General features: G+C 35.2%; 2 protein-coding genes across 2 annotated transcripts in view; one reads left to right on the top strand and one right to left on the bottom strand.

Moving 5' to 3' along the window:
• Positions 1 to 11,989, bottom strand: part of LOC124631849 — a 36,376-nt gene extending 24,387 nt beyond the window's left edge. The window contains exon 1 of the mRNA XM_047166479.1: positions 11,857 to 11,989. Coding sequence (XP_047022435.1) covers positions 11,857 to 11,916 — 60 coding nt within the window. The 5' untranslated portion in view covers positions 11,917 to 11,989. The remainder of the gene's footprint in view (positions 1 to 11,856) is intronic.
• LOC124631848 (dynein axonemal intermediate chain 3) lies at positions 1,565 to 4,861 on the top strand. The gene has a single exon (XM_047166477.1). It carries the CDS (start codon positions 1,565 to 1,567, stop codon positions 4,859 to 4,861), a length of 3,297 nt encoding a protein of 1,098 aa, XP_047022433.1.
• Positions 11,990 to 14,914: the final 2,925 nt, after the last annotated feature.

Below are 14,914 nucleotides of genomic sequence, written 5' to 3'. Positions count from 1 at the left end.
TGGATTTGCAATAGGCCAAACCAAATCCGTCATAAGTTGCCCGATCAAAGAATCATTTTTACTACTCTTGCAGTGTTTTTCAGAACTTTTCTAATTTGGAAAGTCCTAATGACCGGTAAATTATGCTTAGCTTATTACAATATGCTTACCTATTTCTGAACTATTATAGTACTTGAATTCGCCTATTTTTAAAAATAGCTCTCTGAAAGGTCTTACACTAAACAGGGGCGAGCAGCCAAACACTATAACATTTTCGCCTCCTACGTTTGAGAACTTTCTTGGTATACTTTGGTTCCATCACATGTTTTGGAGGTGACTAAAATAATTTTTTTTTTAGAATTTATCAAATTTCTTTGTTTTATCAGACAAAAAAAATATTTTTTTAATACTTGTTCAGAGCAACTTTCACCTTTGATAGAAAACGCCAACTACAGTATGGACACGCGGTGCTTTCCCAAAAGTAACACCTTCAGATACCCATGCCCTACAGCTTTTCCCGACCCGGTTGTAGTCTAAAAGTTCTGCAGACACGTCTGTTGTCCTTTTAGCATCAGAAGGCTTCCAAAAAAAACCAGTACCGAATCATGTAAATGATTCACTATTTTATTATAACACCACTGTAAAGTCTGTTTGCTTGGCGTCGGTTTTTTAGTTGTTCTCAAACCTTCACTTTTTTAGTGCCATTAAGAAGGCATCTTTAATAATACAGTTCAAGTGGTATGAATGAATCCGCATGACAAAACTTTATTCAAAAAAGCCTGAAACATTTTACTTACCAAAATATTTGTTTTAGTCGTATTGATTGGTCTAAAATGAAAAAAAAAATGAAGGAAACCTAAATTATTACCTAATTTGAGTTCTCATAAATATTTTACTCACTTAAAAAAAAAAGTATGGCGACTATTTTTATCTATCGTTTTTTTTACTAAACTTAGCTTTTACTGTCTTTAATTAGCTGACCAGCCAAGTATCCGCTACAAAAGTTAGTGTTCAGTTCCCATAGACTCTATGGGAACTGAACACTAACTTTAGAACACTAAAGTATTAAAGAAAGTAAATATTTTTTGTCCTCAATTTAAAGAACATAATGTAAGGTTTGTTTTAATAATAATAACATTACATTTTATACCGTGCTTTAGCTCATGTCAGTACCCATAACTATTTATTTCACTTCGAGTCGGGGGGTGTCTTTAATTAGTTGACCATGGCTGTATATTATAGATATTATTTTATAAATATGTTATTTCATAACATATTTTTTAATAAAATTTATTTTTTATTTTTACTACTTAATTAACAAGTAACATCCGAGAATAATCTAGGTTTGGACTTTCTTGCATTTGAAAAGTATTAGTTTTATCGTTGAACACAAATACTATTTGGTAAAATATACGAACTATTTGGTCAACAATAATTTGTCGCAATATACTATTATAAAGTCAAATGTGACATTGTCAGTCCATTAAAAACATAAGGTCTTTGTTATCGTGTGTCATTATTATATTCAGCTTAATTATATTCATCTATATATTAATTGGTTGCAGTTCAAACCGAGGAAGCAAAAATGTCGTCGATGAGCAATCAACAACAGCAGCCGCAACCTCGAAGAAAACGATTCATTCCTAAATATGAAGTGGAGGGAGTACACAAAGTTACTCTTAGCGAAGAAACCCAAGCTCAAATAGAAATGCTTATAGGAACTCATATCAATGCGCAGTACCCATGGAAGTTTGTTAGCAAGGCAAAAATCATGGAATCTATTGATCTCGGTGGTGAACTCTCAGAATTTTTTTCATTGCAGAAAGAGTTTGAGGAATACACCGAAGAAGAGGTACTAATGGGCTACATAGTAGACGAATCAAAGAATACAGATGATTTTTATGTGTGTGTTACTATAGAAGCTCGAGACCATTGTAAGCAGCAGTCTGACAGATTTATAAGAAGGCAAGAAAAAAAACTAGAAAAGGCAGTACAAAAGAAACCTAGGCCTTGGATAAGTTTGGGGAGTGAAGAGGAAATACTTGAACTAGAGCCTGTCAATAAAAGAACTTTAATGGAGTTGGAGATAAAAGCTAAGTTTCCTACTGAATACCAACCTGATAAATTTACTGTTAGAGACAGCAGCGATGTCAGAGATGGGTATATAGAGTTAAAGCCATACAGACAAAAGTTTAATAATGTATTCCGTCGAAGAGTGGACTGTGGGTCCCAGATTACTCCTGCTCTTGTAGATAGAGTTGCTCAAACACAACTAAGGTATCCAAAAAATATGTGGACGCAGTCTATTGCTGATGCTTTAGGACAAATGGGAGATACAGAAGGCGGCGGTGATGCTAGTCACATAGCTCTTGTAGAGGAGGACTACGATGACGACAAAAGTTCAGATGATGAGGACAATGTAAAGAAGCCGCCCGTTGATGAAGTAGGTCTGGCTACATATAGAGCAGCAATGAGGCGCATGCGTCGCCCATCCTATATGAAAATGATCAATGGTTTTTTGTCATCACGAGTGAGCGAAATGGAGTCCATGATAGAACTTAATGCAGTAATGGATATGTACTATAATGACTATCCAAATCTTGTTACCCAAAAATATGTTGATACCCTTGGTACTATGACCTTTGAAGAGTATGTTTGTTTCACAGATGTTAGAGCCAAAGACAAGTATGTCTCTAGCGCAGTATTTCATCCCATGTGGTCTGGCATTGTAGCAATTTCTTACGCTGATGGGTCTCCGACAGTTATGAAAACACATACCACCCCACGTCAAGATCCAATTCAAAGAGCAGTATATGGTTTAAATCCCGTTATGATTTGGAGTCACATAGATAGTTTAATACCAAAACTATATTTGGAGGCACCCCGCGAAGTAAAAGTTCTATCATTCTGCCCATTTAATGAAAATATTCTGGTTGGCGGTTTGATTAATGGACAAATTGTGATATGGGACTTAACTAATAAACTAGAAAACGTTGAAAAAATTGAAGTTCTTAGTGAAACGAGAGAAAAATACCGAATCGCCATGAATGCTCACATGGGCTGGATGAAGACTGTGCAGGACAGGGCTGTAGTAAATTGTACAGCTTGTAGTAGTTTGATGAATTGTCATGTTGGTCCAGTTTCTGCAATCAAGTGGATGTCGCCAAACTTTTTAGTTACTCCTACGGGAAAAGTAGTCCCTATGCCAGAAGGCAAAACATCTTTACAATTTATGTCCAGTTCAATAGATGGCGGTATTTTGATGTGGAACATGTCAGTCGACAACATGGCTTTTGTGGAAGGGAAGAAGGTTAAAAAATCAAAACGAGTTCCTCGAAGGCCATCCGGATTACTTGTCGATGTTTCGCCTTTCAAAGCCTTAGATCGTATTTTACAACCTTGCTACAAAGTTATACTAGGTATTGCAGGACAGTCCTGGACATATTCAATACAGAGTTTTGCTATAACTCCACCTAGTGTTAACTATGTCTACATACCAAAAAACAATGGCACTGGGAGAAAGTATTTTAATTGTGAAATTTTAAAACAGACAGAAGACGATATGAATGACGTTTCTTACTTTGGTACCCTGAACGGAGAACTTACTCGGGCAAGTTGGGAGGGCCATGAATTTAATACCGGTGAAGCGGTAAATTCTGAATACAGTGATATAAAATATTGCTGCAGCATACACGATGGTGTCATATCTACTACTCAGAAAAATCCATTAATTGATTCTGTGACATTAACAGTAGGTGGCAAAATATTTGCAATTTGGTCTGATAAATTGTTAGGTCGACCAATAATTTGGAAAAAACGTCCTTACCGTTTAACGGACGGAGTTTGGTCACAATACAAGCCTAGTATACTTTTTTTAACAAATTCTGAAGGAGATCTGGAAACCTGGGATCTGTTATTGAAGAGTGACAAGCCCATTTCTGTTCAAACTCTATCTGGAACAATGCTCACAGGTGTTAGTCTTCATACCTTGCCACTGGCTAAAAATATAATTGGTGTGAGTGATGTTAATGGTTCCTTTAGAATGTTTTTAAATCCACCAGTATTTATGTTAGGAAGTCCAAATTATATAGGTCGAATGGAAGCAATGATAGCAAGAGAATTAAAAGTAATGAAATCTTTTATTACTTGGCAAGAAAATTTCATAAAAAAGAATCCGCACGTTTTACTTGAAATTAAAAGAAAAGAAGGAGCACTCTTGGCTGAAAAAGAGGAGGAAAAGCGTAGGCTCAGGGAAGAAGAGGGGAAAAAGCGTGAAGAAGAACTGGAAGCAAGAAGATTGGAAAGAATGAAAGTCGTAGGTCCTGAAGAAAGGTGGCAAAAGATAATACAAAAATTAATAGAAAGAACAATTGCAGTGAAGAAACGAATCAATAGAGGATTATTGATAGAACATGAGAAACCGTTGCGCGAATTAGAAACCCAAAGATTAGAGAAAGAAAGAAGAATGCTGGAAATAATGAAAAACCAAAAAACTATTTTCAATGATACTGTAGCTATACTTTTCCCTGAAGCTATAAAAAAGCCACATGTAGCAAAGAAGAGTCTTCTGACTGATAACAAAGAGACACTTAAGAAAGAATACATGGAGGAATTTGATTTTATTGCAAAGTCAGCAGCGAAAATGGTTAAAAAGAATCCTTATAAAGTAGGATTCCGTTGGGACGCTACCCTTACTGAAGGCAAAGAAAGAAGAGCTGCCCTGAATGCTCAAGAAGACTTTCTCAAGATGCATTATTATAGAATTGAGGAGGAGTTTAGAGACTCAGTGACTGGTGCCTCTATTGGGGTGCCTAAGCAGTCAGCAGATGCAAAAACATTATATGAAGACGATGAAGATGAGTCTGTGGATGCAGAGGATTGATTTACTGAGGTCTTGCTAGACAATCATTAGGATATGTTGTACAACGTTTTGGTATTGATAGCCTAATACGTTTGCTAAAAGAACTCACAGCTCTTCATGGTCTGTGTGGTAACAAGATGGTTCAGCAAATGCATTTAGATCTTTTGAAACTTCTCTTTTGAATTTTTGTAATATTATCTTCTATGCCGCTAGTCTTTTGATTTGTATAACTATTATTCTTTTCATTTCAATTATTTTGTTGCTTATGAACTAGTTTGTTTCATTGTCATTTTAAATATATATTTATTTAGTAAATAAATGTTGTTTTATTTCAATTCTACTTTTTAAAACCCTATCGTTCCTTCTAGAAGCTATTCAGACTCTTCTTTTTGTAACTCTTTAAACCAATTCCCAGGGGTTCACCATACTACTAGATATATGTGTATATCGCTTTACGAACCTATCGCTACCGGAGCACCAGAAAATGTAACAAACAAACCGACTTTCGCTTTATTTAGAAGAAAGATTTCTAATTGGTATCTGTTCACACCATTTACAATTCACGCTCAGCATACGTTTTGTAATCAGTCTCCACTGAATGATTAATGATCACATAATGTTGCTAAAGCAGTAATTATAACACTATTGAAACAGTAATTAACTAATTGCCTGAATAAACATTAATGGGAAATGGTGTAAACTTAATAATTTTTCAAGTTCTACTTAAATTACTTTGTTAGGTAAAGTCGACAGATTATTAGAAATATTGGACCGAATAAAACACTCATAAATTGAAAGTCTTAGAAGTTATATCGTAAAATATTCTAATACTCAGTATAATGTAACCCAAAACAAAAATGTGAAAGACTGCCAAGTTCGATAATATGGGAATGCTTCGCCTATAAAAGAAGTGAGATCTGAATAAGTACCAAGTTCCATACACATACCTCAGTTAAAAATAGTTACTTTTTAATGATGTTACTTGGCAAGTTTTCATACACCTTGTTATAAACCTACTAAACGCAATGAATCAAGTATTTAATTTTCTATTAAAACTTGCCAAGTAATCATCATTAAAAAGTAACTATTTTTAACTGAGGTATGTGTATGGAACTTGGTACTTATTCAGATCTCACTTCTTTTATAGGCGAAGCATTCCCATATTATCGAACTTGGCAGTCTTTCACATTTTTGTTTTGGGTGGGATTTCATTTATTTTTGTAAGGTTGTTTATTTTATTTTTTTCTTATGATGAAGTTAGTTAAAGAAATGTCTCATTTATACTATTTTTTAGATTTTTTAATATGCACTATGTTTCTTACAAAGAAATGAACTAGATTAACTATGACTAGATTTACCAACTGACTGACATGACATGTTATCATATATTATGTTCGTGGATCAAAGTTACACATTTGTTATTTTCGAAAGTGATTCACACTTGGCCGTTTTCAGATTTTTACGTTACTTTGACTAAATACAAACCTTTGTACCATTCGAAGATATATTATATAAATATAGATAAATTTAGTTCGTTTTAGTTCCTGGGTATAAATTTACACCGGGTATAAAACACCTTCATTATTTTGAAACCGACTCACACTTGGCCATTTTCAGATTTTTCCCTTTACCTTGACATAAAGACCTACCTCCATGCCAAATTTCAAGTCAATACGACCATTGGAAGTGGTCTAGGTTTTTGATGAGTGAGTCAGTGAATAAGTGAATCAGTGTATAGTAAAAATAGCGATTTTCTGACGTCAATATCTCAAGACCTACAATAGGTATATTAATGAAATTTTGTATTTTAGATAAGTGAGGGGGTCTCAACAGATACTAGAAATTTGATATGCGTAAATAAAATAGATTTTGAGTTACAGGGGGGTCGAATTTGGCCCGAAATGGTTCGTGTAATATAACCCACGGCCGGTGTGTCGCCTTTTTTGCTCGAACTTGGCGGACACACTGCCGTGTCTCTAGATACTAGCTTCTTCAATGTTTATATAAACTACAGGAAATTAAAGTAGCGCCTTATTAAAAGTTTACAGTAAAACGTAGTATAGTAGGTAATTTACTACGTTATAAAGTTTGCCTAATCGATTTATTGAAGACCTGAATATTAATGTATAATAACATACAAAGTAACTATTTCACGTGGCCGAAGTCGCAAGTGAAATCTAGTAGATAGTAAAAAACTAAGTAGGTAAAAAACCTAGAAGGTTGTCTGGAAGACTTCGCTTTCGTGTGATGAGACCGCCTATTGCACTCGTCTACTGCTTGTTTGTTATGTCCTTCTATGTTTGTTATTAGTGTACCTACAATAAAGAATATTCTGTATATTCTACCTATCTAAATAATTCCACTATGTGTAGAATTATAATCATGGAATCGTGTGCGGTTGAGAAGGTTCGGTTGCTTGGCAACTGTCCCCTTTGTGCCTGTACATGTGCATGAAAGTAGAGACGCAAAAATAACGCTACATATTTTGTCTAACATTTCATCCAATATCATTATTATTTAGATGGGCCTATGTTGTATAAGTTTCTATCAAACATAGTAGGACCGAGTCTATAGACAAGACAACAAGCTTCAGGCATTCCTTGGTCCAAGTCAAGTTTAGTCTAGCATAAACTTGTTCTATTAAGCCCCAGTATATACCAAGAATGTGTACGAAGTAGTAGGTATTTGCAGTTTAAACCATGCCTTTGGCACCAGTTAGGGGAGTGCACTTTACAGACTCAATTTAGTAGAAATTGTAGCTCGAAGTCAAAAGTTGGCAACTCTGGCTGTTATATTTAATGGTCTCCTTTTTAAGGGTCTTTAATGTAAATGTTGTCGTATGTTTATTCTGATATGAGATGGAAATTGCTGCGTGTTTTTAGAGTCCTACGTTACTAGACTTTTTACCCGACTGCCAAAGAAGGAGGGTAATGTTTTTCGAGTGTATGTAAGTATGTATGTATGTCTGTTCCTTTGTGACCTCCTGTAGCCTAAACGGCTTGATGGATTTTGATGTATGAGGTATCGTTAGATTTGTCTTGATTACGGGAGTGTCATAGGATACATTTTATCCTAAAAGTCCCACGGGATATTTTTTCTAAATTTCCCTTTAAAAAAATATGTATGCGGTATCATTAGATTCATTTCAATCACGGGAGTAATAATTAATATAGGATACGTTTTTTCTCAAAATTCCCACGGGAACATGTTAATTCTGCGTCAACGCAAAGCAACTCATGCGTTAGCAAGCAAAAAGATAGGGCGTGGCCTGGCATGCGGCGCGCGGCGCGGTGCGGAGGGGGATATGCTCGAGTATACAGCCCGAATGCGGGCACACGCATAAGGGCACACGTCGTTGACGGTCTTCAGCAGTAATGACTCACCTAATTCTTTTTCTTCTTCACTACCAACAGTCCAGATTGGCGGTAAATTTATGTTGCGGAGTAACATCACTCGTAATCTAAAGCCAAATGTCGTCGAAATAATTTAAAATGGTACTTACATATACATAGTCTTCTACATCTACAACATTTTCGTTAAATAAAAACAGCTAAAAAGTTATAAATAAAAGAATTATTATTAAAAAAACAAAATACCCCACTGCACACTAAAAAAAGAGTAAAACAAGCCCCACAATAATATTTAATTTATAAATATTGATGGAAAGCATCGCAGGCGGGGACCACCTTGACCGCCACCAACGAAAATTCTGCTAAATGGTGCACAACCGAAATGACTATAAATAAGCCTCTGTTGGTCCCCGCCTGCGATGCTTTCCATCAATATTTATAAATTAAATATTATTGTGGGGCTTGTTTTACTCTTTTTTTAGTGTGCAGTCGGGTATTTTGTTTTTTTAATAATAATTCTTTTTCACTCCAACTAAGTTAAATATGTCTTTATGAGAAGTGGGTTTGCTTACGTAGGTAGTGCTTTGGGTGGGGTCGAACTTGCAAACTTACGACCACAAAGGCGACACGCCTTCCCTGCAATAGCTATTACATCTTGCAATTTTTATGTATTTAAATCTTATAAAAGGGCTTAATATATTTTTTCTGTGAACACGGTATGCCTTACGTTTTCAATGATTTTATTGTTTTACTAACGCATTTTTCCACGGTTTCACCCACGTCCTGTGGAAACTACTGCCGTACCGGGATAAAACATAGCAAATTTAGCTCGAGAAGAGTGTAGTGAATTTTGAAATCGGTTTACTCGTTTCGAACCCTTTGCAAACAAACAAACAAAAAACATTTTTCCTATTATTTACTACATTAGTACAGATTACAGACTCAGATTAATTGCACCCCTCTGTACTAAAGACTTTATAAACCAAGAGATTGCTTCTAAGATTGTGAGTTTTCCAGTTAAATGTAATTTATCGATGTCTAACGTTTAACTCAGTTACCTGTTTTCAAGAAAAGTTATTTATGAGAACCGCTTTCTTCCCGACCTATTTAATATTCATGGTAGGGCATCGGGTTTTGTGAGAGTTAACGATAAATTCTAATTTCCTTTCTGTTGAAGTTTATAAATAGTTCTGTTATTGTAATATAAAACCTGGTTAAGCTCTACATGTGTTTATATGTTAGGTTTATTAATGGATTTCTTGCACACCGATCAAAAGCAACTTTTTATTTCATTTTTCTTAATTTTTAATGTATTAAAATAGCATTAAGTTGATCTTTAAAGAAAGACAGGCGCTAAAACAATAATACAATAGATTTTTTGGATACACATCGTGGTTTGATTTACCTTAAGACAAACATGTTATTGATTCTCCAACTAAATAATAGATAGTTAACAGTTACATATTGTGACACTACTCCATAATAACGTACAATTGGCAAGCATAGACTAATTACTTAGGCTACTCGGCCCTGTCACCCAATTAAGGGAAACATATCTAACCAGGTTAGTATAGGTATGACGAAGTATGTACGAGCGGCAAAAAAGTCTATCAATACAAACAAAATTCAAAATAAGCATCATCTGCCTAGACTTTCCCATACTACGTATGTTGGATAAGTTTCCAGTCTTAACTGGATGTAGGTGAGTACCTAACAGTATTTTACATTGAGGCTTACTGGTCTCCTCAAATCAGTTACCCAGGCAACCCGAAATCCCTTGGTAAGACTGGTTATCAGACTTTCTGCCTTCTGGCTATCCGTATCGGATACTAGAGATGTTCAAATAACAGTCAACATCTATGACTGGCAACTCGTCATGAAAAAATGGTCAAACATTCATAGACCAACTCACCAGGCGTTGCTTTACCTCATGATCGATCGAACCGTGCGGCTGTTACTTAGCTAGCATAATTACCTAGCTATGACTTAGAGACTAAATACTCAAGTGTATCTAATAATTGTGTACTTTGCAATTTTGTGATTGTCTTATGGTTGTGTCAAGGTTAAGTTCCTTCATTTTGATTTCTTTGTATTTTGATAGTGTCAATGGACTTTTTGCTGACCGTATCTAATCAAGGAATTCACACATTTGCTTTGTAAAAGACTCGTCGCCGATGGGAAGTTCGCGTCCTGAATAAATACTCCTTTGAGGGACGAAGTTGACCAAACAGATTAAAAGTAGTTCTAGTATGTTGGGTAATTCATTAGATAAATTCTCGGCCTTTGATAAAACGGTTGTAAAATTGAGGATAAGTTTTCAGTTGGTAGTTTGAACCACAGTAAACGCTTACAAATAAACAACATTTATTAAAAGCGCTTTCACAATAGCAGATTTTTGTGATTTTTGACCACCGCGGGACACCAATCGGCAATAATCTGTTTGTTCTGTGAGTAGTTGTCAATTGTTTGCTGTCGCTTATGCGACAACGCCCGGCCCGTACGAATCGAACAGAAGATCAGCTGATGTGAAAATGCAGTAAAGCAGAAGTTTTTTCATGACCTTGACTGTAAGTTCTAATTTAATAATGTTCTTTAAAACAGATCTATACCTTCATAGCTATTGAAAATGACTCAATATCACAGGTACAGTGTACGATGAATAGCCACATTATTATCAAGAAGACAGATTAACTAGGTACCGTACGAGAATAACGTTAGCTGGGACATCACGACAGTAATTGAAAATTGCTACAATAAGGCTTTATCCTACATTCTATTGACGTGGACAGAAACTAGAGGTATTAAATACCATATGAGGGGATCATTTCATGGGTGTACTATTATTGTACTTAAATATTAATAAGCAAATAGTTTCATGAGTGCTCTATAAATAGTCTAAGATTCTCAGAATATCAGAATTGTGTCAATGTTTAGAGGCTTATAAAACTTATGCGTACAACAAGTTAAGTAGGTATATTTAGATATCGAAAGTAGCAAACTTCTACATTTTCGAAACTTTCAAATACCTTTAGTCCGTTAGCATATTCTAGAGGTAAAAACAAATCGTGAAGGAGTTTGTTATGGTAGATATAATTATAACTATCAATTTTTTCTTTCCTGATATTTTTACCTGTCATCATCATACGATTCTCATTGGGTATGTCTACTTTTTTATACTTCACACGGTACCTATTTGTTTAAATAAAAATATGTGGGCAATGTAACGGGTAACTAATTCATCATCCTCCGAGCCTTTTTCCCAATCATGTTGGGGTCGGCTTCCAGTCTAACCGGATTCAGCTGAGTACCAGTGCTTTACAAGAAGCGACTGCCTATCTGACCTCCTCAACCCAGTTACCCGGGCAACCCGATACCCCTTGGTTAGACTGGTGTCAGACTTACTGGCTTCTGACTACCCGTAACGACTGCCAAGGATGTTTAATGACAGCCGGGACCTACAGTTTAACGTGCCATCCGAAACACAGTCAATGGTGTCTAAGATATACTTAGAAAGTACATACAAACTTAGAAAAGTTGCATTGGTACTTGCCTGACCTGGGATCGAACCCGCGCCCTCATACTTGAGAGGTTGGTCTTTTACCCACTAGGCCACCACGACTTTAACGGGTAACTAATTGTTAACAAATATATGTAGCAAGTTCTTACCACATTGAGCTCCTCCATATCTTCGCAATTAAACGATGTTCTGCATAGTTTGCGCTTCATATGTACTGGGGTTTAGTTCCGATACTCGCGAAAATTCACTGGATTGATACACTATGAGCACAAATCAGCATCTGGAAAGAATAACGAAATTAAATTGCAGGGCTTTTTCATGTGTATATTGGAGAGGATTATCTTTCCTAATAATATGTGAAGTCAAAGAGTTTATTTAAACGCGATAATCTCGGGGACTGCGGGTCTGATTTGATACAATGTTTTGTTTCAGTTGTAAAGAACCAATTAAAGAAAGACTATAGGTACCTATATATTTTTTTATTTGGATGACCGGAGTAGTTCTCACGGGATACGGGTCAATTGCTCAAATAAATGTGGATTTTAAATGCTGAGGAAGCAAAACATTTCGGACTTTTATGCCTTGGTGTTCGTCACTAGAATAATAGAATATAATAAAAAATATATTATCTAGATCCAAGATTAGGTAAGTATATTATCTTCTATCAAGAAACCTTTATAAATCCTTATTGACGATGGTAAACACTTGATATATTACACGCTTTAGAACCGATCAAGCCCCAAGGCTCGTTTCTCGGGATAAAATATTGGGTTTCAACGTAAATGCCTACTGAGGTTTCTCAATGCTGATATAATGAAATTATCATGATTAGATATAAGGGAATTAGCCGTGATAACACAATATGTTTTGTGGCTTAAAATAAGTAGTTAAGTACTTATACATTGTAGGTCGTGTTCTTTCTGTCAACTATTTATAATCGTAGCTCCCGAACAGATTGACCAATGGAGATCGATCGTCCAAGATAGCCAACGCCACTAAATGGCAGATAATTCTTCCTCAATATTTTATTATTGACTCATTTAAAACCAAGTCAGGGTACAGTTAAGTATATTGTGTTTTTCTCACCTATTAAGAAATTACTATCTTAATAGGTGAGAGCCCTACTGAACCGGTATCGCAATATGACATTAAAGCGCTATATTTTTTTCTGATGTAGGCTTTCCTTTCTACAATGAGCTTTCGAAATGAACACTGTAAAATAATTTTCTGCGCACTAAGACCAAACATAATATATTGTAGTACCTATCATCACTGAACCAAGCAATTACCACTGCTACTCACAGCTTAATTACGTTGCTGGTTGCAGCTCAAAGCTAACATTGCGCAGCTCATTTAGCTCATATACAAAATGCCTAGAATTCTTAGTTCCAGTTGTAACAGAGGTCTCACTCAAAACAAGCTACTGTATGGAATTTATATGATGTCATGAACCGGTATTCAACCTCTATGCATATGAAAATTTGCCTCAATCAGATGGTCCGGTCTTAATCTAGAAATGCATTCAGAAAGATTATATTCTATCTTTTTAGCATAAATACTTTTTCAATTTGTCAATTAACAATAACCATTTCATCATCATGTACTTACTTAGTTTTTGGCCTTTTATCTAACCCAGGTAAAGCCAATATTGAATTTTCTCTCAAATCAATCATTGTCAGACTATCGAACTTTCTAGAAATTCCTGCCAAAACATTTTTCGTAATTCAGAAATCGCTGTGAATAATACTCTCGATAAATTCACCTTCACCAAACTTTGAACGTAGGATTTTTGAAGCCCGCATAAAAAGTGTAAAAAAGTCCTACGCAAAAGTTATCGAAAAATCAAAACCAGTCGGTGTTCGGAACGAAATCAATTCGGATTATTTCGGGTATTAAGTTCATGATTGGAACGGGATTTAATAATACAAAGTCGATAGCAATTACATCTCGAATGCATGGAAATGGAACGGTAAAAGAGTTACGCGTAACTTAACGCTTATTTCATAAACAGGATATTGAGTTACTCGCACACTTTTAAATATAGGTAGCCTATATGAGAAAGAAGGGTGCTTGAAAGAATGTAAATAAGTTACCGCGGCTCTGAAAATACTCTGCAGTGGAAGAGTTTACTTGATGATTTCTTACTAACGTGCCCCAAAAAAGGTATCCGACATGATGTAACTACATAATAAAAAACAACATATAATTGTCGTGGGTTTTATGAATCAGCTCTCATGGCTGGGTAACAGCCAGAGGATTGACTGATCAAAGGCAACGCTTAACTTCTTCACATTTTGTATGTACCACGGAAAGCACTAAGCCGTTGGCAGTTGTAGTCAGAAGCCAGAAGTTCTGACAACTAATCTTACCAAAAACTAACGTTGATTGATGAATAATCCTACAAGATATTCGTACTTGTATTATTTCTATTTCAGAGGTCCAATTCCGAGAAACTCAAGTCTATTAGTAGCATGTGACATGAAATCTCTCATATTTAAAAGAAAATAACATTTGGGAATTGAAAGTATGTAATTGAAAATACGAATAAGTTTATGTCAATTTACTTTATTTATGCGTAGTGAGTTAGGGTTAAAGAAAATATTTATACGTGACATTCGACGTTAGATTATTATTAGTTTTTGTGATATAAAATAAATAAACTTAGAAATTGCTTTACGTCAACATAATGGATATTTTGTGTACGTTCTTATATTTTCATTTTCTTTTCAACATCTTTATTTGGGTAGACGATATTTTTTCTACGTCTATCGCAAGCAAAATATTTCTCCTGAATTTAGTCGGTATCAAACAACTTCATGCGTTTCTAGTATAAAACCATGTTCAGAAACAAGTTTCGACTTGTTTCTTTAGAAAATGTTCATAATTTCAAGGTGTTTACAATAATTAGTTATAAAGTTATATGAACATAACTTTATATTAGTCTTCTTCGGGGAAATGCTGCAATTAATAGTGCTACTTAATGACGTGATTCTTGGAAACATACATTACCTCAACAACTTGCTACTTTGCTTACTTCAAGCAAGAATATTGTAGGTTCTGCTCTTACTATTTAAAGTTAGCGTGTGTTTTTATAATTTTTGTTGTGACACGGCGGTTTTCAGATAGACAAATACAGAAGAAAACATGATGTGTAGATCCCAAATAAAATTGTTGATGATATAAATCACATAAATAATAAAAGACAAT

This window comes from Helicoverpa zea, chromosome 7 (genome assembly GCF_022581195.2).
Source record: "Helicoverpa zea isolate HzStark_Cry1AcR chromosome 7, ilHelZeax1.1, whole genome shotgun sequence".
Taxonomy (NCBI): Eukaryota; Metazoa; Arthropoda; class Insecta; order Lepidoptera; family Noctuidae; genus Helicoverpa; species Helicoverpa zea.
Note: the sequence above shows the minus strand (reverse complement) of the source record. Positions and strands in the feature narration are given on the sequence as shown.